The 27,799-nt window shown below is 45.0% G+C and overlaps 1 protein-coding gene across 1 annotated transcript in view; it reads left to right on the top strand.

Annotated features, from left to right (window-relative positions):
* col7a1 (collagen, type VII, alpha 1) overlaps positions 1-27,799 on the top strand; it is a 110,099-nt gene that overhangs the window by 76,012 nt on the left and 6,288 nt on the right. Inside the window, exons 85-114 of the mRNA XM_083661940.1 lie at positions 950-1,030; positions 1,253-1,321; positions 5,384-5,419; positions 5,912-5,971; positions 6,582-6,626; positions 6,718-6,753; positions 7,371-7,406; positions 7,549-7,608; positions 10,390-10,515; positions 10,644-10,715; positions 11,005-11,040; positions 11,161-11,220; positions 11,398-11,442; positions 12,294-12,329; positions 12,470-12,505; positions 13,020-13,076; positions 14,196-14,267; positions 14,881-14,952; positions 15,080-15,115; positions 15,239-15,319; positions 18,883-18,936; positions 19,202-19,255; positions 19,351-19,413; positions 22,336-22,398; positions 22,715-22,831; positions 23,781-23,858; positions 24,640-24,693; positions 24,862-24,910; positions 25,488-25,496; positions 26,785-26,868. Coding sequence (XP_083518066.1) covers positions 950-1,030; positions 1,253-1,321; positions 5,384-5,419; positions 5,912-5,971; positions 6,582-6,626; positions 6,718-6,753; positions 7,371-7,406; positions 7,549-7,608; positions 10,390-10,515; positions 10,644-10,715; positions 11,005-11,040; positions 11,161-11,220; positions 11,398-11,442; positions 12,294-12,329; positions 12,470-12,505; positions 13,020-13,076; positions 14,196-14,267; positions 14,881-14,952; positions 15,080-15,115; positions 15,239-15,319; positions 18,883-18,936; positions 19,202-19,255; positions 19,351-19,413; positions 22,336-22,398; positions 22,715-22,831; positions 23,781-23,858; positions 24,640-24,693; positions 24,862-24,910; positions 25,488-25,496; positions 26,785-26,868 — 1,777 coding nt within the window. The remainder of the gene's footprint in view (positions 1-949; positions 1,031-1,252; positions 1,322-5,383; positions 5,420-5,911; positions 5,972-6,581; positions 6,627-6,717; positions 6,754-7,370; positions 7,407-7,548; positions 7,609-10,389; positions 10,516-10,643; positions 10,716-11,004; positions 11,041-11,160; positions 11,221-11,397; positions 11,443-12,293; positions 12,330-12,469; positions 12,506-13,019; positions 13,077-14,195; positions 14,268-14,880; positions 14,953-15,079; positions 15,116-15,238; positions 15,320-18,882; positions 18,937-19,201; positions 19,256-19,350; positions 19,414-22,335; positions 22,399-22,714; positions 22,832-23,780; positions 23,859-24,639; positions 24,694-24,861; positions 24,911-25,487; positions 25,497-26,784; positions 26,869-27,799) is intronic.

Raw genomic sequence — 27,799 nt, 5'->3', positions numbered from 1 at the left:
TGCACCCAGTTCCACTGAGTGGATAGTCTCCTACCAAACTGCACCCAGTTCCGCTGAGTGGATAGTCTTCTACCAAACTGCACCCAGTTCCACTGAGTGGATAGTCTTCTACCAAACTGCACCCAGTTCCACTGAGTGGATAGTCTTCTACCAAGCTGCACCCAGTTCCACTGAGTTGATAGTCTTCTACCAAGCTGCACCCAGTCCCACTGAGTGGATAGTCTTCTACCAAGCTGCACCCAGTTCCACTGAGTGGATAGTCTTCTACCAAACTGCACCCAGTTCCACTGAGTGGATAGTCTTCTACCAAACTACACCCAGTTCCACTAAGTGGATAGTCTTCGACCAAGCTGCACCCAGTTCCATGTGCCACTGTTTACAATCTGACCTGACCGTCTGCAGAACTAGATCATGCAGTAACGCTGTGGCAGATAAATTCTTTTATGTGATTTTCTGATTAGTGAAAGTACAGTATGCATAATGGTGGAATTCAGAACTCATTTTAATTTATGTACTTTTCAATGTACTGTCAACTGGCCTGTGGATCCTACAAATGGCTTTCTTTGGAGATATTTTGACAACCCCCATTTAGACACAAGACCTACATTAGCAGCATGAACTGTTCATTTCAACCAACAACTGACTCTGGACTCAACATTCTCTGTGGGTCCAGTACTACAGGTATGTAAGAAATGAATGATCTATAGATCCAAAATGCCAAACTTACCCTTTAAAACAATACTGATTTGTTCTGCATTGCATTTGGTAAATCGGACACACACACACACACACACACACACACACACACACACACACACACACACACACACACACACACACACACACAGCTGCATTGCTTTTGTTGCCGATTAATTTTTAGACCTAAATATGATTGCAGATGCTTGATTATACATAAATGACATATAGTGAAGTATGTCCCACTCCACAGGGTGCAGGGGGCAAGCCAGGGATCACTGGAAGAGATGGAGAGCCTGGCAAAGATGGAATACCTGGATCACCAGGAAAGCAGGTGTGTGTGTGTGGGCGCGCGCGCGCGTGTGTGTGTGTGTGTGTGTGTGTGTGTGTGTGTGTGTGTGTGTGTGTGTGTGAGAGAGAGAGATTCTGTCTCTCTGTATGTATGTATGTGTACAGTATGTTACACTGGATCAGTGCATAGCTGCAGTGTGTGCTATACAATAGTAAAATTGTTTTTTAAAGTATCAATATCATGATTATTTGTTTTGTTCCTCAGGGCGCCACTGGACTTCCGGGGCTGCACGGCTTGAAGGGGGAGCAGGGAGACAGTGGTCCTCCAGGGAAGGTGAGGACATGTTGCAGCCACTCAGTCTGCAGTCTGTGTGAGAGGACAGACAGCACCATATCTGTGCTGTTTGTATTGGCTGTAATCCCAGCCCAGCCTGAGGAGGTAGCAGTGCTGGTTATGACCACCCACTTGAAAGCGAGGCATTCCTTTTCTATGATGCTACACAGAGCCTTTTCTGAAAGCGTCTGCGAGGGATTTCAGCTGATGTACAGCACCAGATGGCGCCGTTCTGCAGCTTCCCTCTGGGGCCTTGGGCAGCCTGTGGTTGTTTTGTCCACTTGGGGTTGGACCTGCCCACACCCTGAGTGGCACTCCAGATACCATACACCCACTTCCTGTTTGTAAACATCTGACCGCCTCCTGCCGCTCCATGGTCACACCAGTTGTCACATGCAGAAACTCCGTCAGGCAAGATAATCTTCATAATCATCTTGTAGTGTGCGATGCAGCGTGACGTTCGAATCTAAACTTTAGCGTGAGCTTGAGTTTCTCCTTATGTGTGTGATGCAACCCGGCTTCAAATTGGATTGGGTTTTGAAAAGTGGTGTAGTGCGAGCCCAGCTTAAGACAGACAGACAGCAGCATGTGAGCCCAGCTTAAGACAGACAGCAGCAGCATGTGAGCCCAGCTTAAGACAGACAGACAGACAGCAGCATGTGAGCCCAGCTTAAGACAGACAGACAGCAGCATGTGAGCCCAGCTTAAGACAGACAGACAGCAGCATGTGAGCCCAGCTTAAGACAGACAGCAGCAGCATGTGAGCCCAGCTTAAGACAGACAGACAGCAGCATGTGAGCCCAGCTTAAGACAGACAGACAGCAGCATGTGAGCCCAGCTTAAGACAGACAGCAGCAGCATGTGAGCCCAGCTTAAGACAGACAGACAGCAGCATGTGAGCCGGGAGCGAGGCTGCACGATGCGCTCCATGAGTTGGTGCCAGTGGAAGATGGCGAGCGCCCAAAACAGCCCACAAACAAACAGAGCGTAGAAATGAAGGGGACGTGTCAGGAGCCCGTGGGTCAAGTCAGTCCTGGGTAAAACCCGGGATATTTGTCCAGCACTTCATCCACCCTTGGGCATTGGAGCGTTCCAATTATAATGATGCAAACACAATCTTCCAGGGCTGTAATAAGGCTTGAGGTCAGCTCAGATGGAGCTCCACCCGTCACTGTGGGACTGCTTTCAATTCTGCCTGAACAAATCTTTGCTTTCTGCTAATGCAAGTGATAGGGTCAGTCACACACAATTACCCTGGGGGAAAGTTTAGCTGTGTCCAATGAGGTTAGTGCGCTGTGACAGAAATATGTCTGCTAAGTTCTGTGGCGACGTAGCTTCCTAACTGCTCTCTGGCTTGGTGAGAGATGATCCTCAGAAATGATGGGATACTGGATTCAATGTTTTTTTTGTGTAACCTCTAATCCTAAACCTTAAGGCCTATTGATTGATTGATTGATTGAGTTCTTTATTGATAATGAATACACAGTATATACAATATACATATATACATACACAGGCCCACCATTATCAAAAGGATAAAAACTTCAATAAAGTTAACAGCTTATTTCCATTGCGGTCCTCATGATGACTGTTATAAAATGTGTACTGTTGTGTGTATGTCTGGATGTGTGTAAGTGTATAACAGTGTATTTCATCTCTCTCAATTTCCATGATAGCTAACAACAGGAATCATCTTGCTGTAAAAATGTAAAAAATTCAGATTGTAAATTTGAGGAGCAAGAAAGAGAAGGAAATTAAGAAAAAAGATTAAGAAGACAAAGTGAGCATTCCACCCTATAAGTGTGTGAAAGCTAAATCATTTAAATGGGAATTCACCCTTCGCTAAGTTCCGCCCTAGAATGGCCACTGTCCAATCCTACTTTAGCAACCGTTGCTAGGAAAGCGTGTTCGGGCAAGCTACCAGAAGGACCAGCAATGCCTAAGAGTTGTGCCTATGGGACTTGCAACTCTGATACCAGATATCCTCAACGTTTAGAGGGGGGTGTCGTATTTTTCCCTTTTCTACAACTACAACTGTGTTTTGTCTATTTTTTAATCAATTGAATCCCCATTTCTTTATAGTAACCTGCTGTGCAAACCTGAGCTTGGAAAAAGATTGTGTTCAACTTGAACTTGATATATTTGAGTGCTTGCCCTATCACAATAGTCCCTCTTGTCTCTGCCTGGCTGGTAGTGCAATGTTGTTGTAGTGCAATGTTGTTGTAGTACAATGTTGTCACCAAATCCAGTCCTTCAGCCAATCAGTGTTGGATCCAGTCAAGTCCAAATCCACTTGGAAGAACTGTGAAAACGTCTTTTCTGCCTTTCTCGTTCTTGTTTAATTGTTGTCATTGGATCTATTTCTGCGATAGCCGTGTAAACTCTACGAACATTGACGTTACTGCTTGTTGCTTCGGGAGCCACAGAGCTATGGGAGCAAGCCATTACTGCTTTGCCAGTGGCATCCCTGATTGGTTGGTTATGTGGTCATTACGAGGCAGGTCCCTGATTGGCCCGTGCACTTTGTCATTTCTGAAAAGGCCCGCCCCGGGCTGGAGGCCAGACGGTCCCGGTACCACAGAATCAAACAAATGTGAGTTCACATGATCGGATGGTTTACCAGGCCAAAGGCTTTACTGTGCTGTCCCAGGTCTTTGGGCACTGGACGTCTTCCCACTTCTACCCTTCTTTGGCCAGATGGTTCTGCGCCAGAGAGAGTCACAGTTGAAGCAGTTGGTGGCACTGGGCTCAGTCTGCTATGGCTGTTGGAAGTCCGGCTCAGAACTTATCCGGGGCAACTTGCTCCAGGATTTCCTTGTGGGTGTGAAAATCCCCGCTGCTGCTGCTGCCACCGCCTACAGGATTGGATGGCCTTTTTCAAGTGGTAGTCTGTCGTTTAGGCCAACGACACACTACCGCTGAGCCTGTGAGCGTACTTCCTGTCCAGGTTTTGACACCACTGGAGCCGCTGAACAGTCACACTGAGATGGGTTTTCTATTTCTGTCCATGTTTTTGTCCGGCACCAAAATACTAATCCATAATCAAGATTACAATGCTGGGGTAAGTATTCCCCTGCTGTGATTAGTCCACCAGTCTCCAATAAATAACGTGTTCAGGCAGCTCGTGTCCAATGGCTCAGCAAAGTAGCTCCAGCACACGTTCAGTCCAGCAGCTCATTTCCCAGTGTACAGTTTAGTACCACTGTAAACTATACTGCATCTATCCAGTGTACAGTTTAGTACCACTGTAAATATACTGCATCTATCTAGTGTACAGTAGTACCACTGTAAAATATAATGCATCTATCCAGTGTACACTACAGTAATACCACTGTAAAATATACTGCATCTATCCAGTGTACAGTATAACCACTGTGAAATATACTGCATCTATCCAGTGTACAGTAATACCACTGTGAAATATACTGCATCTATCCAGTGTACAGTCACTGTAAAATATATTGCATCTATCCAGTGTACAGTCACTGTAAATTATACTGCATCTATCCAGTGTACAGTAATACCACTGTAAATTATACTGCATCTATCCAGTGTACAGTAATACCACTGTAAAATATACTGCATCTATCTGAGTTCAATCCTTGAAGTAAAAATGTATTACATCCCAAAATATTTTAACACTGTAAAAAAAAAAAAAAACAGCTATTGGTCTTGTGTTTCTGGCCCATGGATAACTGGCCAAATGTAGACATGATGACATCACCCTGAGTTATTTCCAGCACAGCTATACATAATGGCTAATTGTTTCTGTCAAATATTGCCAAGTAAAACTGAATAGGCACAGGAACACAAAACACACGTTTCTCAAACAAGTGGTTGTCGTACAAATCCTTTTGCCTTCTGACAGCTGAAAAGAGTGGACCATTCCACCCCTGACAAACAGGGGTACATGTGCCGTTGCAGACAACATGATACAGTAGTTGTTGATGTCTGACAGCTGGACAAGCACTTGGGATAGACATGATATCTGACGAATATTAAGCCTTTGAGCTACTGTACAGGAATAACCATTATTTTCTCTGTTTCTCTTTCCTCGTCTAGATTGTGGTTGGACCCCCTGGACAAAAAGGAGACAGGGTCAGTCATTGTTATTGTCATTATTGTGTGTTTGTCCGCAGGATATATCTCAAAAAAGTTAGGAACGGATTTGCACGAAACTTTGTAGAAAAGTAGGTCATGGGTCAACTTAGAACTGATCAACTTTCCACGCCCACTGGCCAAAAGGGGGCGTGGCCAACCACAAAAAGGCAGCTAACTTCCAAACGGATTCACGTAACACCGCAAAAGTTTGTAGAAAGGTTGATGAAGGTATGCACTCTACCAAGTGCCCTGCAGTTATGTATGTAGCTAAATGAGCCGTTGTCTTTTTAATTGACTTCATCCATGGCATGAAGACAAATAGAGAAGTTAGATAGATGCACAGTCCAATAAACTATAGTCTGGTAAGTACTATGAGTACAAAGTACAATTGAAAGACAAAAAAAGAAGGAAAATGTACATATTATGAAGCAGAATGAAATAGCTGTTACAACCCAGTTTACAGTTATTTGCTGGTTCTGGTTGATGCAGGGTCTTCCTGGTCAGACACTGCCTGGGATCACAGGAGAGAGAGGTCTACCTGGCTTACAGGTGAGTCTGATCACATCATCAGCATTTCAATAATGAGAGACTAGAAGGAAAGTACGATAAACTTTAATGATAAACAAACAACACTTAGATTTGGCGAATGACTCCATGGTATGATGACGCTCCTCTGAGCCGAGAGGAGGACGTCAGTGATTTATAGGATAGAGAACCCCCATAGGGAGTTCTACTGGAGTCATGACGTTGGTGGTGTTCAGGGGAGGAGGAGGGGCGAAGCAGCAGCTACGCAGGAACAGCAGCTATATGGGTGAACAAACAGGGTGAGTTACGACTTGCAAGAGTCTTAAATAGAACTTCATTTAGGTGATTGGCCAACGGCCGAAGAGAGGGAAAGCGTGGGAGACATTGATTGGACAGGGATAAAGAGGGCGTGCATATTTATGAATGGCTGATGTAACCTGAGGGCGTTGCTGCAGGGGAGATAGAGATGAATGGAAAGGAACCATGGAATAGTGAATGGGATGGATAAACAATCATTGACTAGTGAAGTAGTCTTCATTATTGAAAACAGTCTAAGACATTATTACAGCATTGCCATCAGTTGGTGATTAAAAAAACAACCAATGTGGATATTGTTGTTGTTGTTGTTGTTCAGGGTGTGAAGGGAGACAGAGGTGCTTCTGGCATCAAAGGAGAAAGAGTGAGTATCATTGTGTTAACTACACACCATACAGGTTAGCATAACACAGTAGTCACCAGGCTAACAGCGACTTGATCTCTTATCAAACTAGGGTGTTGCTGGTGAAGACGGGGAGCCTGGAGAGGATGTGAGTAAACTTTTCAGTAACCAATGACTTCAACACCAGCCAGTTTTTACATTAAAGTGATATGTGACATTTTCATATTTGAATGTCAGCTTCGCTACTCTCCAATGCCAATCGCAACACAAACAGTGATTTGAACCCACATTCTAAAACGGCTCTCTCAAATCAAGCAATCTGATTGGCTCACAGCTGTGGTGTATTTAGCATATACCACATAAAAATATACCACAGTTAGAGCCACTCACTGCCCTGAACACTGTGTGAACTTTATTCAGCCTCATTTCTTGGCTCTCATTATGGGAGAGTTGATAGGAAGGTGAGCTGTTTGGACCTGAGCCAGAGGGGCTCAGGTCCAAACACTGATTTAAGACATTTAAATATGATAATAATAATAATAATTTTCATATTGCCATACTTAGTAACCGTTTTATGAAAGCAATAGATCACTTCAGACCGTGATATATGCTTATTATACCACACCTAAGGGTGTTGAAGCACGACCTTTAGACCCCTTAAGCTTCTTGTTTCCTCCTAGAAATCTATATTGGTATTGGCCTCCAAAAATCCATAATTGCTCAATCTTCAATTCTTGTCACACTGCCCATTTGTCTCTCACCCAGGGGACAAAAGGATCACCTGGGCCCAAAGGAGACAAGGTGAGCTGGATGTTTGTCATGTTATGTATCTGCTGCCTATCATATCTAGTGTATGTGACAGAGATGACAAATCTGTTATTTATGGATCTGCTGCCTATCATATCTAGTGTATGTGATGGTGATGACAAACCTGGTGTTGCAGGGAGAACATGGCGTAGGACTGGCCGGGCCTCCCGGTCAGACTGGGCCTCAGGGTTTAAAGGTGAGTAGTGACGTGCTGTACAGAGCCGGCCCTCCCTATAAGCAAACTAAGCAGCTGCTTAGGGCCCCGCAGCTGCCAGGGGCCCCCTGTGGGATGAAGATGGCAGAGGTCTGTTTTTGACCAGCTCTCACACGCTCAATTTGTAAGCCGGAGCTGAGCTTCTGGACTGATATTAGTGGTGGAAACTACACATCCAGAAGAATAGGTAGCGGTACCACCAACCATGTAGCTGCTTGCTCCATGGTAGGTAGGAGTTTCGATAACCGAATAGTAATGGTAAAAGAGGTGCAGAGTAAAAAGTGATTTTACTCGTCTCTTAAATTCTATCTTCCCAGGAATGTTTTGAAGATCCAGAGGAAGTGTGTTCCATAAGGAAAAGGCTGTATATAATACAGTCTTTCTCATTGCATTAGTTCTAGGGCAAAGCGAAAGTAGTCCAGTGGCTGTTCTAGTCCTGGATGGATGAATATCAGAACAAAATCAAATTTGATCAAAGAGAACAGCAGGGTAAAGAACAGTATGGTAATGAGTCAAAAGCTCTTCTACCCATAATATCATTCAACACATTCCATACATTCAGGCGGTGTCTCGTCATAGTCAGACGTGTGGTCAATGGGTCAGCATGGGGGAAATCCTCCCATTTTCCCCCATGACCACACACACGCACGCACACACACACACACACACACACACACACACACACACACACACAGTACCGGAAGTAACGCATCTATAGCTTTTTACTGTCATATAGACCTTATTCGCTAACCCCGGACAGCGCCATATTGTTGACATACCGTCCTGCAGCTGACAACTATAGTAACGGCCTCATTGTCATTTCTGTTCCATTACAAAATAGCGATAGTGATGACAGCAATAAAAACCCCAGAGTTGTTGTTTGTATGCTGCCGTTAATGCCTGTAATAATAAACAAAAGAAAAAACGAGGTGAACAGACTTTGCTGTGAGGAGCTGTCAGAAAGTTTCACCTGTCTCTCCTAACTATCCACACATCTCCTGTGCTGCTGACGTATCCTCCGTCTCGCTCCCTTCACGTCTGTGGACGGTAGAGATAGAAACAAACGGGGACTTTTTTTTTGCTGTCATTACTACAGCCATGCCTAACGCAGGTCACCATCTGAACACAATTGGAACGATACAGGTAACGCTAACGGCGGCTAGCTTCCTATAAACGCTGCTCTCACATAGGTTGTCACTTAAAGCTGCAGCGCTATGTCGAGAATATGGCGGCGGTGGCCGTGCCCGTACGTGAGTGACGTCAATCGAATAAGGTGTATTAGACTTATTCTTTGCTGATAAAATTCTCTCTTTTTCACCCTGTTCAATTTGGTTATTTGATTCCGCGGTCTACAGTATGCTTTTCTCTCACTAACTGAACCTGATGTCACGGAAATATTTTTAGATTGGTCTCTTTGTGTCGTTAAGCACTTTAAATGATTATCCATCCAGGGTGCACCTTTAGACTTGACAGCTATCAAGATGCAGCCCTTTCTTACAAATGAAAGGGCAATCATTTTGTTCATGTTGCCCCCATGTACTGTAGCTTACCCAAAGAGGCATGGAGGCTAGATGTAAGTGGCTTTAAATGCTAGAAAGCCCTGTTATGTAGTGCTAAGTGCTCCACATGGCTTAGGGTTTGAATATGACCATAATTACCATTGTCTGACACAAGGCAAGGCAGCTTTTGTATAACACATGTCCTCCACTGATGGGGGAAGTTCAAAGTGCTTTACAGAGTAATAATAATATGGTAAAGGTAAAAGTTTTCCAATTGAAAAGTTCAAAAGTACAGAAAAGCGATACAAAATAAAATATATAAATAAAGATGAAATTGGACTCATTAGAACCACAGGAGTATTTATAGCCATGTGTGACATAATCACCTACAGAGGGTTTAAGAGCTCCAGTGTCCGAAAGACACAGCATCCAGTGAAAATATGTTATTCTCTGCTTTTTTCTTTATTTCCATATTTCTGCACACTGTGGTGCTTAAACAGTCATGGAATTGTAGAAGTTGGGTAAGAAAGGGCAAGAAAGCTGAGACTTGTGAATCCAAAGAGTATCTCAGCTTAAAATAATTGTAATATAAATGTACTGTATATACACCCAAAACTATCCTGCTTAGAGCCCCGAGATGTGCAGGGCCCGGCCCGGTGTACGACATACGCTGGTCTGTAGGGGTGTAGTCTCGATCCAAAATTTATTTTCGATTCAAGACGATTCCCAGTTCAAAATTGATTCTCGGTTCAGTACATAGTGGGATTTCAGGATCTACTCCAGTCCGCTGTGTGAAAAGAAAGGCGGTGTAGCAAATTATGGCATGAAAGCAGAATAAACTGGATAAGATTATGTAATTTTTATATTTGAAAAGGTTTTATCAACCGATTTGATTAGGACAAAAGGTAACATTTATTCATGCTAAACTTGCACAAATAAAGATTTCTTAGTATTTCTCAGTTCTCAGTGACTTCAAGAAAAATAAGTTAGAGTAATACAAAAAATAAAAATGAAAAAATAAGAAGAATCGATTCTTGGGAGTTCTGAATCGATTCAGAATCGTCAAAGATAAGAATCATGATACTTACATGAAACAATTTTTTTGGAAGAGCCCTAATGGACTGTACTGTACTGTACTCTAGTCTACTCTACTCTACTGTACACACAAAGGAAAACACATGTTTTGATATTTCATAAATAGAGTTAGTACAGTCAGGGCCACTGATCAAACTCTTTCAGCACTTTATCTGCTGCTGCATTTCAGGGAGATCCAGGCCTCCCTGGGCCAGCCGGGCCCCCGGGGCCCCAGGGCCCAGCGGGCGTCGCCGGCCTGGCCGGCCTGAGAGGGGAGCTCGGACAACCAGGACCTCCCGGAACGCTGGGGGAGAGGGTGGGTGCAGCTGCAGCCCATCTACCGCCTAACACATCTCCACAATCTGGCAATTGAATACAGGAAACAGTGTGGTTTAGCCTTGATCTCTGTGCTATGATTTTCAAGAATTATGATTTCACTTCCAGGGTATCCCAGGCTTTCCAGGCCGAGCGGGCAATCCCGGAGCTCCGGGTCCCCCTGGAGCTCCTGGGCAAGCAGTGAGTTTATATCCCATTTCTGTCACACTGTGATGTGTTCGTTTACAGCCGAGTTCAGCCAAGGGCTTTTTATCCTGCTGGACTACTGCCTTTTGAGCACTCATAGGGAATTTTGACATTGAGCTCGCCTATACAGTATGTAATGTGTAGATATTTTTGCAATTTAATGCACATTGTTGTGTGCTGTCAGCTTACATATAAAGTAAGAGAGGAGAGGGGGGGGTGGACAGAAGATGGTAAGAGATGTGGATTGTGATTCATATGATCAATATCTTGTCCTGCTTTGTAGGGCTCTCCTGGTATCGATGGGGGCAAAGGAGAGAAGGTGACTATGCCTGGAGCCATACAGCATATTTATATACAGTTACTTTTAAATTCCTTCTTGTTTGGTAGAGCTGCTTACATGCTGTCAAACTGAGAGGAGCGTCATGTCTTCTTTGGCCAGGGGGAGGTTGGAGTTGGGATCCCAGGAGCCAGAGGAGAGAGAGGAGCCCCAGGGTCCAGAGTAAGACCTCCACCATACCTCCATCCACTAAAGCTGGGTTTTACTTTGCGTGTGGATGATATTGAATAACATTGTGTGTGTGTGTGTGTGTGTGTGTGTGTGTGTTTATGTGTGTGTGTGTGTGTGTGTGTGTGTGTGTGTGTGTGTGTGTGTGTCCTGTGTCCTGTCATCTCTCAGGGCGAGGAGGGTCGTGCTGGCGTGGACGGCGATCGAGGACTATCAGTAATCTAGTCTTTCTGTTTCCATCCACATCACACAGGAGCATTGATCTGCTCCGCTCCAGCACAGCTTGCAGGCTTTCTTTCAAAGTCCCTGAAAGTGATACTCTTGTGATTAGATGCTCACTTGTGTGTGTGTGAACGCAGGACCTTCAACTGCTTACAGGTCTCACACTGGTGCAATGCCCCACGATGTAACATCCCCAAATCAAATGAAACCACACAGTTCAACCTGCAGTCACTTTATAACCAATCCCTCACTGCATTTGGATCCTCGTATAATCAACCCATGTACCATAGAGAGGCAAAGTGACCGCCTACTTCCTGCTTCAGCACTGTACCAGAGATTTTCATCTGCCATTTATTTTCCCATACGCATTTCGTAAAATGCTTATAAAAAGAGTTTTACTGGTTCAAAGCAAACGGTACAGATATATTTAGAAACAGGAGAGAGAAACCATAGAACATTTCACTCGGGCCAAAACGTAAAAAAAAAATGCGGGTTTGAAGAAAAATAAATTTTGTTTTTTTTAAGTTTTGGTCCGAGTGAAATGTTCTATGGTCTCTCCCGATTATAGCGTTTGCTGAACGTAAACTTTGAACCAGTAAAACAATTTTTATAAGCATTTTACGAAATGTCTATGGGAAAATAAAAATACAGTGCGAAGCAGGAAGTAGGCGGTCACTTTGCCTCTCTATACTTTGGCTTGATAATGATATATTGCATGTGAAACTATGGTGATACATGTACTGCAAATTTGTGTGTGTGTGTGTGTGCGCGTGTGTGTGGGCGTGCGTGTGTGCGTGCGCGTGTGTGTGTGGGCGTGCGTGTGCTCGTGCGTGCGTGTTCATCAGGGCCTTCCAGGAAGCCGTGGTGACCGGGGAGAGAAGGTGAGCACTGCCAGGCCTTTTGGCCCCCATTTCATGTGGCCTCACGGCGGCCTGCTCCCCTGAGCACTCTGTCCATGCAAAGCAGTGAATTAACCTGACACGCATGATGGAAATGTCTTGCTCTCAATTCTTTTTTTCAGGGAGAATTGGGGCCGCAAGGTGACAAAGGAGAGAAGGTATGTGCATCTTAATGTCTAATGAGAATTATACTCTCTCTCTCTCTATCTCTCTCTCTCTCTCTCTCTCTCTGTCTCTGTCTGTCTCTCTCTCTCTCTCTCTCTCTCTCCCTCTCTCTCTCTCTCTCTCTCCCTCTTTATCTTTCTCTGTCTCTCTCTCTCTCTCTCTGTGAGCATGTGCTTGTGTGCTACAAAGAAGAAAATGAGAAATATTGTGCGAGCGGCGCTTAAATTTGAGGAGATTTATTCTGTAGTGAGCAGGAGGAATTCATGAATACAGACAGCGGTAATGAATGAGCTGTGAAACAAGTCAGCGAGCTAAGGCAATGGGATAGCGGCGCTCTGCGTGTGTGTGTGCATGTGTGTGTTTGAGCGCGTGCATGTGTGTGTGTGTGTGCATGCGTGCATGCACACGTGTGTGTGTGTGTGTGTGTGTGTAATCTCCCTGATGTCATGGCTCTTGGGTGAGTCCGGCTAAGATGCAGTGTGCTGACGGCTGAACCCTCTCCCACAGGGCGACACGCTGCTGGTGGGCGGACCTCCTGGAGAAAAGGGCAACAAAGGAGAAACTGTCAGTGAACACCGCCATGCCTCACACTATTCACCAGAATACAAATGCTACTTTTGTTATACTCAGACAGCAGGTGTTATACTCATACAGCAGGTGTTATACTCTGGCAGCAGGTGTTATACTCAGGCAGCAGGTGTTATACTCAGACAGCAGGTGTTATACTCATACAGCAGGTGTTATACTCATACAGCAGGTGTTATACTCATACAGCAGGTGTTATACTCATACAGCAGGTGTTATACTCAGACAGCAGGTGTTATACTCAGACAGCAGGTGTTATACTCAGACAGCAGGTGTTATACTCATACAGCAGGTGTTATACTCATACAGGTGTTATACTCATACAGCAGGTGTTATACTCAGACAGCAGGTGTTATACTCATACAGCAGGTGTTATACTCAGACAGCAGGTGTTATACTCATACAGCAGGTGTTATACTCATACAGCAGGTGTTATACTCTGGCAGCAGGTGTTATACTCTGGCAGCAGGTGTTATACTCAGACAGCAGGTGTTATACTCAGGCAGCAGGTGTTATACTCTGGCAGCAGGTGTTATACTCAGACAGCAGGTGTTATACTCATACAGCAGGTGTTATACTCATACAGCAGGTGTTATACTCATACAGCAGGTGTTATACTCATACAGCAGGTGTTATACTCATACAGCAGGTGTTATACTCAGACAGCAGGTGTTATACTCAGACAGCAGGTGTTATACTCAGACAGCAGGTGTTATACTCAGACAGCAGGTGTTATACTCAGACAGCAGGTGTTATACTCATACAGCAGGTGTTATACTCATACAGGTGTTATACTCATACAGCAGGTGTTATACTCAGACAGCGGGTGTTATACTCATACAGCGGGTGTCATACTCAGACAGCGGGTGTTATACTCAGACAGCGGGTGTTATACTCATACAGCAGGTGTTATACTCATACAGCAGGTGTTATACTCAGACAGCAGGTGTTATACTCATACAGCAGGTGTTATACTCATACAGCAGGTGTTATACTCATACAGCAGGTATAATACTCATACAGCAGGTGTTGGCAGCAGGTATAATACTCATACAGCAGGTGTTTGTTAGCAGAGATTTCTCATTCTTTCCATTCCAGGGGGACAGAGGGCCCAAAGGTGTGCAGGGAGAGAAGGGGCTGAAGGGCCATGAGGGCCCTCCAGGGCTGCAGGTGAGTTTGTTTTATCTTGATGTGATCTCATGTAGCTGACGGTTATTACGTTGGAAGTAGACGACATTATTAAAAGGTCATTCATTATACAACAGTTAGGTACGGCCGAACAATTTGATTGGACAGGAGGCATTCCATGGCAGCATGCCGAATGCCGATACAGTATGACAGCACGGGGCGCTTCACTGTGTGTGTATCACTCCGCATCACAGCTGTAAATGTAATATTGATTAGGCTGCGTTTGCACCTAGCTATATGGATATATTTGATCAACCATACATTTGAACGGTAAGATGAAATCATCTGTGCTAACTTCAAAGTAGCTAACAGTTCTGCTTGCAGTCAGGCAACTGCAGGTTGCAAGTTTACCTGTTGCTTGGCAACACTTGGTAGTGCAACCCTGAGGGAACTGTTTTTTCCCCCCAGAGACAAATAACATGACACAATAATATGTAGTCTCAAATTACTTAAAACTCTGTGTGTGTGCGTGTGTGTGTGTGTGTGTGTGTGTGTGTGTGTGTGTGTGTGTGTGTGTGTGTGTGTGTGTGTGTGTGTGTGTGTGTGTGTGTGTGTGTGTGTGTGTGCGCGCGCGTGTACGTGTGTGTGATATCAGGGTTTGCGGGGCGAGCCTGGAGACAGAGGGTCCAATGGATTCGTGGGAGCTCGTGGCCCTGGTGGACAGAAGGCAAGTGACACTGCATGGACCATCACTGTGCATGGACCATCACTGTGCATGGATGGACCATCACTGTGGAGACAAGTCTACTGCTCTCATTAACAGAGGTGTCCTTATTTGTGTCTTGTATCTGCAGGGGGAGGCAGGACAACCTGGAGTACCTGGAGAATCAGTCAGTCTTGTATTCCTCCTTCCCTCTCTCTATCCGAACACGGATCCTCCATGTTCTCCATCATGTTTTCTGTCTTTGGTGGAAGGAACGAGGGATGACTTTCTGTCTTTTCCTTCTTTTCAGGGTTTACCGGGAAAAGACGGGCTGCTGGGGCTTCGGGGGGAGAAGGGAGAGATCGGTGTCTTCGGAATGCGAGGAACCAAGGTATTGTGAGTCCGCGTTTGTGTGTGTGTGTATCTTCAGTCGTTTGTCTGTCATCTTTTACAGCGAAGAGGAGGGGTCATGTGGAGGATGCCAGGAAGCAAAGATCATCAGTAATTGTTGCTTTTTTACATCTGGAACATTGCTCTCCTTCACTCTGTTGTTGCACATCAACTATCTTTGGAGAGCCTTTCATCAGAGCTTTCAGGATCGCTTTTAGTGTTTCTATCAAAACACTTCAATCAAAGGAAGGCCGATCTTCAAAGGCAGAGTGACGCAATACGGATCCATCAGACGTCACCAACCTTTAACAACCTCCACTTTAAATGTCCCGGTGCCAGAAGAGTCAACAGCCAGGCTTTCACCCCAACATTTTTGCTAGTATATTTTTATGATTAGGTGCCCACTTGCTCCCTTTTATATATTTCCTAGGCTTGGCTGCTCTGTGGCCTCGCCCGCCCTGCAGCTCGCCCGCTGTGCGGGCTCATCAGCTCTTATGACATCAACTTCGCATCACTGATGACATCATCAGTGATGATGTCATCAGTGATGATGTCATAGGCATTGCGACATCATCAGTGATGATGTCGCAACTTCGCATCACTGATGACATCACTGATGATGTCGCAATGCCTATGACATCATCAGTGATGTCACAATGCACAATTGCTCAAGTGACATCACTAATGACATCACTTCCAGTTGAGTGACATCACTTCCGGGACAAAAATCGCAGAGCCCACTTGCCCCCTTATATACATACATACATACGGTACATACACACACACACACACACACACACACACAGGATTTAGAATGACAAATCCAGATACTGTATCATCAGTCCACTTTGAATCTGCAATGGCACCCAGAACTCCCTTATCTGCATCTCTATGCTACATTGCTTATTTTGTTCTTTATTTTACAGTATCTTCAAATAAATGATAGTTTTGCGTGATACCCGTTTGCTATTTTTAACTGCCATTAAAGCAGCTACGAGCAACTTTTTCGATTGTTATTAAACAGTATAAATTTAATATCAATGCATCACATCTTACCTCTAATAGTCGACGAGACCAACGCAGAGTAGTCTCGCTTGAACCCCGAGTGAATCGGCCAGTGTAGTCTGTCTGTGGCCAGGGAAGATCAGGAAGTGAAATGAAACGGTTTGCAGCAGCCACTTCGGCCATAACCACAAAATAACTTCCAAAAAACCTGTTAGAATATAACGAGAGATGTTCGCGAGAGTCTGCGTGGCGTTCACATTGTTTATGCTATGTTGCTTGGCAGCGCGAACGGGGTAGGCAGGCAGCTCCGTTTCACTTCCGGGTTTCACTTCCGGGTTTCACTTCCGCGTTTCACTTCCGGGTAGCCGGGCCGGCGGTAAGGAGAGAGAGAGAGAGAGCCCCCTGTTGACGCGAGTTTAGACAGACACAGACTTAATAATCATCCAAGGGAGCAATCTCCGATACACACGGCTTTGGTCTCGTCGACTATTAGAGGTAAGATGTGATGCATTGATATTAAATTTATACTGTTTAATAACAATCGAAAAAGTTGCTCGTAGCTGCTTTAAGAAACTGAGTGAGTCACAGCTATTGATGAATCACAATAATTGATTGAATTTCATATAATGCCTTTCTACATACTCAAAGCCAAGGGTGGGTAATTATTTTTCCTGGGGGGGGCCACATGAGAAACATAGATTGTTCCCGCATGCCAAAAAAATATTGTCATGCCATAACCTCTAATTGTATCACTATATTAAATTATAGAAGACATACTGTGCACTTATTCTTCAGCATTTATTATATTGAAAGTCACTCCAAACAGCCAGTTTAAGTCATCTCATTTGATTGTTCTAGCTTCATAAGTAAAATGGTTTTGTTTGTCTTTGACCTCCCGGGCCAGACAGAACCATCATCAGGGCCGGTTCTGGCCCCCGGGCCGCATAATGCCCAGGTCTGCTCACATATCAGGGGAGGGGAGAGGGAACTCAACTCATCCAACAGCATCACCCACCTGGGTGATGCACGGCAGCCAGTTTGCACCTGGACGCTCACCACACATCAGCTATCACGGAATGTGTCATTTAACGAGGCATGATTAGGTGGTCATGATTGAAGGAAGGCCTGTGTGGGAATTTGGCCAGGGCACCGGGGTTACACCCTCCAGGGCACCAGGGTTACACCCTCCAGGGCACCGGGGTTACACCCTCCAGGGCACCGGGGTTACACCCTCCAGGGCACCGGGGTTACACCCTCCAGGGCACCGGGGTTACACCCTCCAGGGCACCGGGGTTACACCCCTACTCTTGCAAAGAGTGCCGATGGGCTCTTTAATAACCACAGAGTGTCAGGACCACAAGGTTGTAAATGTGTATGTTTAAGAGTATTTGCTTAAAGGAATACTGCTTTCTGGTTTTATTGGTGGATAATTTGAACTGGTTTCTCCGACAACAGAAGAAAAAGGATAATAAAGGATATAAATCTAGACACATAGTACCTGGTTTCAATCATTGATCATTCAAATTCAAACAAAGGTAATTCAACTCAAACACAATTACTATTATGAATGAAGAAATAACTACCATTAAAGAAACTTAATCAGTACAGCAAATCAATCGTAATTTACCAAAGCTGTTATAAATGCATTTTCATTTTTCAACCAAAGGAAACTTGCATAATCGTACACACAGATGAAACATTTGCAGGGAGGGATGAGGCATGGATCCTCATGAGGTCAGCAGGTCTTTAAATCCAGCAGGAAATGCTCTCATCGCTCTCATCACTGCAGATGGTCTCAGCTGTGTAATGAGGTGATTAGGTAGAGAAAAGGTCAACTCTGTGGGTGTGCTGGATTGTGTGAAATGGAGTCCAAGAAGTAACTTTTCTACAGGAGCCTACGATATGAAAAAAAAATCATATTGTGATTATATTGACAGATATTGTGATACGAGTCCCGATTTTAGTGGGAATGCTAATTTCATTTTCATTAAAAAAAATATATATGATGTGACTTTTTTTTTTTACTGGCGTCTTTACCAAACAAACATGTTCCCTTACGTCTGGATAATATTGATTTGTAGGCCGGGCTGCTCCTGCAATTTGGATATTGCACTTTGCGATTTCGATATTGATTGGATGACTGTAATTGTACATCCCTAGTATGCATAAGGACTGTTGATCTATAGATAGGCTGTCTGTCAGGCTGAATTGCTGGGTTGGTGCAGTTTGTCCTTTTGCAGCTCACAAGCCCCGTCATGTAAGCTGATGCCAGATGGTTTTGAAAAGGGCAGGTGCATTAAAACAATACCTGGCAGGTGATTGGATGAACCATCTGGCTATCACCGTCTTCGGGCTCGCTTCTCACTGCCGTCACACCTAAATCCCGCCCATAACTGCCTCTGGACGCTGATTGGTCTGGTCCACTGCTGGGACCGAGTTAAACCAATAGCTTGGAGTGCGACAAGATGGCTGCCTCGCCATTGTGATCTCACGACTCCAGCTGCATGGCAAGGTCACCCACCATGTTCCTCTGTCAATGACTAACTTATGTATTTGCAGGGTGACCGAGGACCCAAGGGTGCTTGCGGCGCAGATGGACCCAAAGGAGAAAAGGTGAGTTGGTGAGAAAGCCAGAGGGATCGGCAGGAGGGGGTGTAGGAGAAATTAGCAGGGCAAAATTGCACGGTGAGATTTCAAATTAAATCATGTCATAGCCTCGAGAATCTTGACACCGCTGGGACTTTTTATTTCTGCTCAAATAAATCAAAGAGGTAAAAAAAAAAGATATACTGCAGTGTGCAAGGACGGTGCATACAGTGGTTAAATATTCCTACAGCGTCATGTCTTTTGAACGCAGCCTATCTGGGTTTGTGTTCAGGGAGATGCTGGGATCCATGGGCGGTCAGGGCTGCCAGGAAGAAAAGGAGAGCAGGTAAAGACTCTGGCAGACAAACAGGCATCATAATAATGATCAGCTCCTCCTTATGAGTGAACATCACCTGGTGTGCTGCCGTCTATGTTTTGCAGGGGGAGCTCGGGCCGTCGGGGGCCATCGGGACCCCGGGGAAGGAAGGACTGGTGGGCCCCAAGGTACAGAATGTACAGTACAGTGCATGGTCACACACACTAGTCTTTGTACAATGCTGTAAGTGCACCCAAATGTCTAAAGCCTGGAACACATCAACCCCACTCCAAAAGAACGAGCAGCGACCAACGCATTAACGTCGCCCCACCGTCCGCCTTTTTCAGAGGCAAAAAGTTGAACTTGAACACACCGGAAAGACTACAGCTAACGGTCAACTAGCATGTACCTTCTGCGCCTAAGACCGAGATTCATGAAAAAAAGCAGTATTTGCCTACCATCTCGCCCACCAGTTAGCTAACATAATCTAGCTACAGTACTAATATGTCTGATAAAAAGTTGCAAATGGAACTGGCGTTTGTCAGCCCCTGCCTGCTCTTTTGCTTGTGGAAGAATGGAAGAGGTGGAGGCAGTACAATAAGGAAGAGGTGGAGGCAAAAGAATAAGGAGAATCCACACTGAATGGGTGAAATCATAGACCGACAGGCGCAAGCGGCTTTCCTGAAGGCACGTTGTTGTGTGAAAATATCCATGTATTGGAATGATCAGATGAGATGAAGTTAGAAAATGAGCAGAACGTTTTGTGCGTGCCTTCTCTTTTCCTGCGCTGCTTTGCTACCAGCTGACTAGCCAATCAGAATGATTTCTCTCACCGACGGCCCAACACCGATGCAACGTCGCTGAAAAAGCCCCTGACAAGGCCGACTAGTGCTAACGGTGTGGGACATGACTAGTGGTAAATGGTAAATGGTAAATGGCCTGCATTTATATAGCGCTTTTATCCAAAGCGCTTTACAATCAGTAGGTACATTCACCCATTCATACACCGATGGCGGCAGGCTACCACGCAGGGTGCTGGCACACCATCAGGAGCAATTTGGGGTTCAGCATCTTGCCCAAGGAGACTTCGACATGCAGACTGGAGGAGGCGGGAATCGAACCACCGACCTCTTTTATCCAAAGCGATTAGCGGACAACCCGCTCTACCTCCTGAGCTACAGCCGCCCTAGTGTGGGACGCGACTAGTGCTAACGGTGTGGGACACAAGTAGTGCTAACGATGTGGGACACGAGTAGTGCTAACGGTGTGGGACATGAGTAGTGCTAACGGTGTGGGACACGACTAGTGCTAACGGTGTGGGACACGACTACTGCTAACGATGTGGGACACGACTAGTGCTGCTAACGATGTGGGACACGACTAGTGCTGCTAACGGTGTGGGACACAACTAGTGCTAACGGTGTGGGACGCGACTAGTGCTAACGGTGTGGGACGCGACTAGTGCTAACGGTGTGGGACACGACTAGTTCTAACGGTGTGGGACACGACTAGTGCTAACGGTGTGGGACACGACTAGTGCTAACGGTGTAGGACACGACTAGTGCTAACGGTGTGGGACACGCCTAGTGCTAACGGTGTGGGACACGACTAGTGCTAACGGTGTGGGTGCTAACGGTGTGGGACACGACTAGTGTCAGATCTGCCCCAACTTTACTCACTAAAGAATTTTATGTTTACCGTCGCTTTTAACTGCTGACAGCTGTTTTAGGAGATATGTGTGGCCTCTAAAGGCTTGAGTGCAACTATTATAAAGGTTGTGGACATTTTTCCAATCATGTGTGTGTAATCATGTTTCTTATCATGATGTCGGGGGATTTAATATAGAAAAAAAAAAAATTCTATTATGCAAACCCAATGAGTCCTCTGTTAGTTTTTAGCTCTTTTTGTAACTGCTGCACCTGTCGCTTAATGCACTTTTTATGCTCTTTCTTAAAGTTCTGTTGTGATGTTTTTAAATGCCTGTTTCATTCTCTTCTTTTATTCTTTTATTTTCTTGTGTCAACCATTTTATGTGAAGTACTTTGAATTGCCTTTGTGTATGAAATGTGCTATACAAATAAACTTGACTTGACTTGACTTGACTAGTGCTAACGGTGTGGGACACGACTAGTGCTAACGGTGTGGGACACGACTAGTGCTAACGGTGTGGGGCACGACTAGTGCTAACGGTGTGGGACACGACTAGTGCTAATGGTGTGGGACACGAGTACCGCTAACGTAAGATGACCAGATTTCTCAAATGAAAATCGGGGACATTTCCAGTCCGGCAATCAATATATCATTAAAATATCCAATGTTATTACCTATTAAGTAATAAAGGGGGATGATTCCGGCTTCATTGGCCCCTGGTGACCCCCCCTTCCCCACACACACACACACACACACACACACACACACACTTCATTCACTGTGCCCCTTTACAAAATTTCAATGTGTTCTCCAGCAGCATTGGCCTGGCCTTCTGAACCTACAGTGCCGGATGTTTTATGAATAGCCTCAGATCTCAAAAAGTATTTTCGTAGGAGTCCTAATTGCTTTTTCAATGTTTTCCTGGAAGAGCAGGAAGCAGCAAAACATGAGATTTAAGAATGAGCCTGCTAGAGCTAGAGTCATATCGGCTGGAGACGCCAGTAGAAAATCGGGGACATTTTCAGGGACTGTCCCCAAAAATCGGGGACGTCTGGTCACCTTATGCTAACGGTGTGGGACACGACTAGTGCTAACAGTGTGGGACACGACTAGTGCTAACGGTGTGGGACACGACTAGTGCTAACGGTGTGGGACATGACTAGTGCTAACGGTGTGGGACACGACTAGTGCTAACGCTCTGGGACACGACTAGTGCTAACGGTGTGGGACACGACTAGTGCTAACGGTGTGGGACACAACTAGTGCTAACGGTGTGGGACACAACTAGTGCTAACGGTGTGGGACACAACTAGTGCTAACGGTGTGGGACACAACTAGTGCTAACGGTGTGGGACACACCGCAAATTCCAGAGCGACAGATGCTCACAGCCCAGACAGACATTGCCGACACCCGATCATCAGCTCCATGTGCTTTAACAGCTTTTCTCTGGCTTGTGTAGGGCGACCGTGGGTTTGATGGAGTTGCAGGACCCAAAGGAGCTCAGGGAGAGAAGGGTGAACGGGTGAGTTTCTAACCTCAACTCCTCCAGTACAGTATACATAACCACAGCTGCTCTAAATGGAGTCATATCCTCAAGACAAGGCAGCAGATATCTTGCTATACCTACACTCCATATTCTGCATGTAGAAATACTGCGTGTTCTCAGCTGCAACACCTACGGCAACAAACCCTGGAATGGATTCAGGAGCAAACCAGGCTCTCAGATACTAAATTACACCCACCCCCTCACATTGAGAAGAAAGGCTACACTGAAATGCATACAGTATATAAATACATATATACAGTATTAACTGTGTTGCCCTCTGTGCTTCCTGCAGGGTCCTTCTGGTGTGCCCGGTCCTCCCGGCCCCAGAGGAGTGGATGGGGTCTCCGGTCTGACCGGCGCTCAGGGACCAGCTGGTGCTAAAGGCCCTGAGGGGCTCCAGGGACAGAAGGTGTTCCTCTCCCATCCACATACATACTCTGGCTAGATGACAGCCAACTGACTACACGCTGGTCACTTACTGTAGTTTGAGTAACATATTGTACAGGTCCATTGAAGACATTGGTGTATTTTCCTCATTGTTTACTATGAGCAAGATGACAGGAGAAGATTCAACTTTAATGATCCCTGGTGGGAAATTGGGTTGATGCAGCAAAGAAAATGGAATATAACTCAGAATAGACAACAAATAATTTTAAAACATATGGATTACAGCATCAAGATGGTGTGCAAAATAGCAGCAGTAAAACCTGACAAAAAAATAAATAAAATTAAAAAGTTGAACAATTGAACAATGTCAATATGTAATGAGATGAATATGAGAATATGAAAGAAAGCATGTGAAAGTTGTAGCATATACATGTGCATCTATGTGTACATGTACATTGTAGTAAAAAAAATAATATATACCTTTGAAATAATTCACTTCACACGCTGTAGGTAACATGTGTATTAGTAGACCAGATGGAGGTGCCACAATGTACAGCAAAATTGAAAGTGTCCACTGATATCTTTGTACAGGTATCATAATTGGAACATAGTGTGAATGGAAGTAGCAAACTGTACGTACACAAAAACGCATGCAGAGATACAGTATATATGTATAGACTTGTATGCAGAAAACGTACTGATATACGTAGAGTAAAACAGATATTCTCTGAAATACATTTATACTCAAACATTTAAACTGAACAAGCAAATGCCATCAGTTTAGAGATTAGGAAGGCAAGGCATGAGTATATTGTTTTGGGGGGCAGCATGAGACAGAAGGAACAACACCTGATGAGTTCTCTAGATACTGTAGCTAAAACTAGTTATAGCAAACTCTATTGCTGTGTTGGTAAATTGTGTATGCCTCCATGGATGTGTTGTATTATAATGTTGTCCTGGTTGTGTGTCAGGGAGAGAGAGGGCCGCTTGGTCCTGCTATGGTGGGCCCCCGCGGCATCCCCGGGATACCAGGAGAGCGGGGAGAGCAGGTTAGTGTCCCGCCTGTCTGCTGCTGTGCCTTGGTGCTTTTCTGGGTGATGGCACATTGGCTCCCTATTATCTCTGGCTGGAAACGACATGTCAATCAATTCTTCTGATCCTTACCTAAAACACATGAACACATGACGCTTACCTAAAACACATGACCCTTACCTAAAACACATGAACACATGACGCTTACCTAAAACACATGACCCTTACCTAAAACACATGAACACATGACCCTGACCTAAAACACATGAACACATGACCCTGACCTAAAACACATGAACACATGACCCTGACCTAAAACACATGAACACATGACCCTTACCTAAAACACATGAACACATGACCCTGACCTAAAACACATGAACACATGACCCTGACCTAAAACACATGAACACATGACCCTGACCTAAAACACATGAACACATGACCCTTACCTAAAACACATGAAAACCGTGCCTTTACACTGCACCGTCTTTGACCCGATTGCACATTACCGCTTTTATTGTGGACCGTCATCTTAGTTTGGAAGGGGATTCCACATGGGGTCCCGACTTGAAGAGTGAGTAAAACCCTGGGACGTATCTATATATATAAGACACTGCTGCTGATTTAACCTTGTGTTGTGACTTTGGATTCTATTGATGAGCTGTGTTTTGCTCTGGGGCCCAGTGAATTCATGTGCTGTGAGTCTTCTGTGAGCCCTCTGTGGACTGTGTGTGCTGCACTCATACCTGTCTTTGTCTCAGTTAAGTTAAGTTAAGTTACCTGTCTTTGATTCAGGGAGAGATGGGTCCAGATGGAACTAAGGGAGACCGAGGAGAGCCGGGCATGACGGTCAGTGCTTCATCCTTACTCCAGGGACCAAATCTCAATATGCTACCACCAAGCAACACACACACACGCACGCGCACACACACACACACACACACACACACACACACGTGTGTGGACACAGGTTGTCGTGTTTGTAAGTCTCAACACACCTCCTCTTTTTTAATTCAGGAGGATGAGGTCAGAGACTACGTCCGCTCGGAGATGAGTCAGCACTGTGGTGAGTCTTTCAGTTAGCTCGCATTGCTAATTCATGAGTGTTGTCCGATGCTAATCACAGTGTATGAGTCATAGCCTCAGCTGAATACTCTATGGCAGTGGCTCTCAAAGTTTGTTTGTTTGTTTTTGCTTCCTTTCCCTGATTTCCGAATCCAAGTACCCCCTTTACCCGACTACAGCATTTTGCTTAGAAAACTGCAAGAGAAAGCTATAGCATACAGTATGATGCAAGGAATGAATGATAATGCACCTTTTGAAGAATATAACATTACAAAATAAGAAATGCAGTGAAAGAGTTATATTAGTGCCTCCTGAACAGATTTATTTTAACGTTTCATTTATTTTCATGATTTATCCGTACATTTGTCAATTTCCCCCTTGCTCTCAAGTACCCCCTGTAGTACCTCCACGTACCCCTAGAGGTACGCGTACCCCAAGTTTGGGAACCACTGCTCTTTGGAACTACAGTATAATTCAAAAAGAGCTTTTAGAGAACTACTGCTAACTGCCATCACTCAGTAACCTGACCTTTATTATTCCCTTTTTGCCTCCTTCCTGTCCATCTGTGTGTACCTCAGCATGTGGAGGTGAGTGAGACACACACGCACGCACGCACGCGCGCACACACACACACACACACACACACACACACACACACACACACACACACACACACACACACACACACACACACACACACACACACGTATATTTATGTTGTTCATTTGTCTTTTGCAAGTCAAAGTCAACTTTGAGACTCTTTGAGCACAAGTCAATTCTCAAGTCCCTTTATGAAGGGCTTTGTTATTTTGGTAACTATTAACGGTTCTTTTATTGCTCCTTTTAGTTTAATCAAATGTCCTCACCCAGACAAATCATTATTATGTGTCTAAAAGTGAAGTGCATTTCCCACTGGCTATCAAACAGCTTTCATCAAATCGATTGTATTGCCGCTGACGAGAAATGTCAAAGTAATTCGATGGGAAGAAAATCAATGAAACAGCAGCAACTTTTCCACAAGCTTTTGACTAATGTGTTTGTGCTGTCTGAGCTGTTAATTAATGCAAGCAACTTTGACCATGTTCATGTCATGTCTGAGGCTCGTGAAACAGCAGCGTGAGACAAGCGCAGCACAGGCAGGCTGTCAATAAGTACGCAGCATTACCGAGAATGGGACCGAACCAAACACTTTGTCATGTTTAACTCATTTAATGTCACTTAATAGACACTTGTTGTCTGTTGTTGTGTACAAGTCCATTATCAGTTTGATTCTCTAGTCTCAAGTCAAATCAACTCTGATTGGATTCGGACTCAAGTCCGAGTTGAGCCAGAAAACGTTTGACTCGAGTGCAACACAAGTCTCTAACAGTGACTTGAGGTCCTTACAGGAATATACCAATTTTTTGAGAGATTGGCTCGTTGGTCAATTGAATCCATTAAGTAATGAAAACATAGATGCCATAATCATCCGTGTGCGTCTGGTGGTAGATCACTGGATCCAGCGCCGGGGCCAAGTGGGGACCCAAGGCTGGGGACCCAAGGCTGGGGACCCAAGGGTGCTCTTGGTGTCTGTGTTTCCATCACTTAACGGCTGAGTTGACCAGTCTGGCAAAAACTTGAAGAACTCTAAATCATTTGTCTCCTGGTCATCTGGTGTTGGAATGGTGGAAAGTGTTGGTGGCTTGGGGGGTTATGGATGTGTCTAAATGTCTTACTATCGAGAATGTTCTATCCTTTTTTGTCTTGTTTTCTGGTTCCTTTGCTTTTCTCCATCCTCTCTTCCACTTGGTCCTTCTTGCTCTCTGAATCCCTTCCCTGTCTCCTTGGTGCCTCCTGCCACTCCCCCTCCTCCCTTCTCCTATCTGGTTCTCTCAGGTTTAGCCACAGACCGTCTGTCCCGGCCCGCGGTCAGGGCTCGGCCTGCACCAGAGCAACAACTGGTCGTGAAGGGTGAGGAGGGTGAGTCTCTCACTCTGCCTATCGGCCCTTCTGCTGTTCGTTTGTCTGTCTGTCTGTGTGTCTGTCTGTCCCTAACAAACAGGTCTAACCGGGTGGTGCTAAGTCTGCAGACCTCTGAACATACGGGTGGTTTTCTCAGCAAGAAAACAGAGGTCTCCATTTGTGTGTGTTATCTCTCCCACTGAACATGATGTGTGATATGTTCAATATCTCAGATCATTTGGAGACAATATATATCCTGTGAATTAGCTTGTTGTACTGTATAAGGAGTTGAGGAGACAAACGGGGCATTCCTTTTGTATTGGAAACTAGGAATATCGCAGTTGAGTGACTTCACACCCGAGTTGGCCGCGTTCCATTAAAACAGTCGGGAAACCAGCCAGGGTTAGCTCTAGCCAGGCTAGCCATTGTTAGTAATAACAGTTGATAAACAACGCATTTAGCTGTATTTTGCACATACAAACACTGTAGCAACATGTTCAGATAGAAGATAGACACTGCTGTGTGTGTACGACCTTTAATGACACAAATAAGACAGAAGTGCTAATAAACAGTATTTACTACAACTTTCACTACTGTTGAAGCACGGAGCTGCCATCTTGGATTTTGAAGTCAGGGCTGGTGAGGCGCCCCTGAGATCGGCAGAGAAAATCTGAGGGCAGGTGACTTCCTGACCTTTAAACTGTGAAATCCCTACTTCCCAGTACAAATGAAATGGCCCAAGAGAGTGCCAATGTCATGCCCTCTTCCGGGTTCAGCATGGGACCAAAGAGATTTCATTCCCCAGTAATTTTTCCATAGAAGAAGAAAAGCAGAAAAATGAATAGGGATTGAAATCCCTTAGGTCCCATGCCGAACTCGGAAGAAGGCGTGACTTAAGGACTCTATTCCAGCCTTCCTTCTACCTGAAGCTTGGAGGTTGGTTGGTAGA

This window comes from Poromitra crassiceps, assembly GCF_964638095.1.
Source record: "Poromitra crassiceps genome assembly, chromosome: 27".
NCBI lineage: Eukaryota > Metazoa > Chordata > Actinopteri > Beryciformes > Melamphaidae > Poromitra > Poromitra crassiceps.
This window is presented reverse-complemented; position numbering and strand designations above follow the sequence as displayed.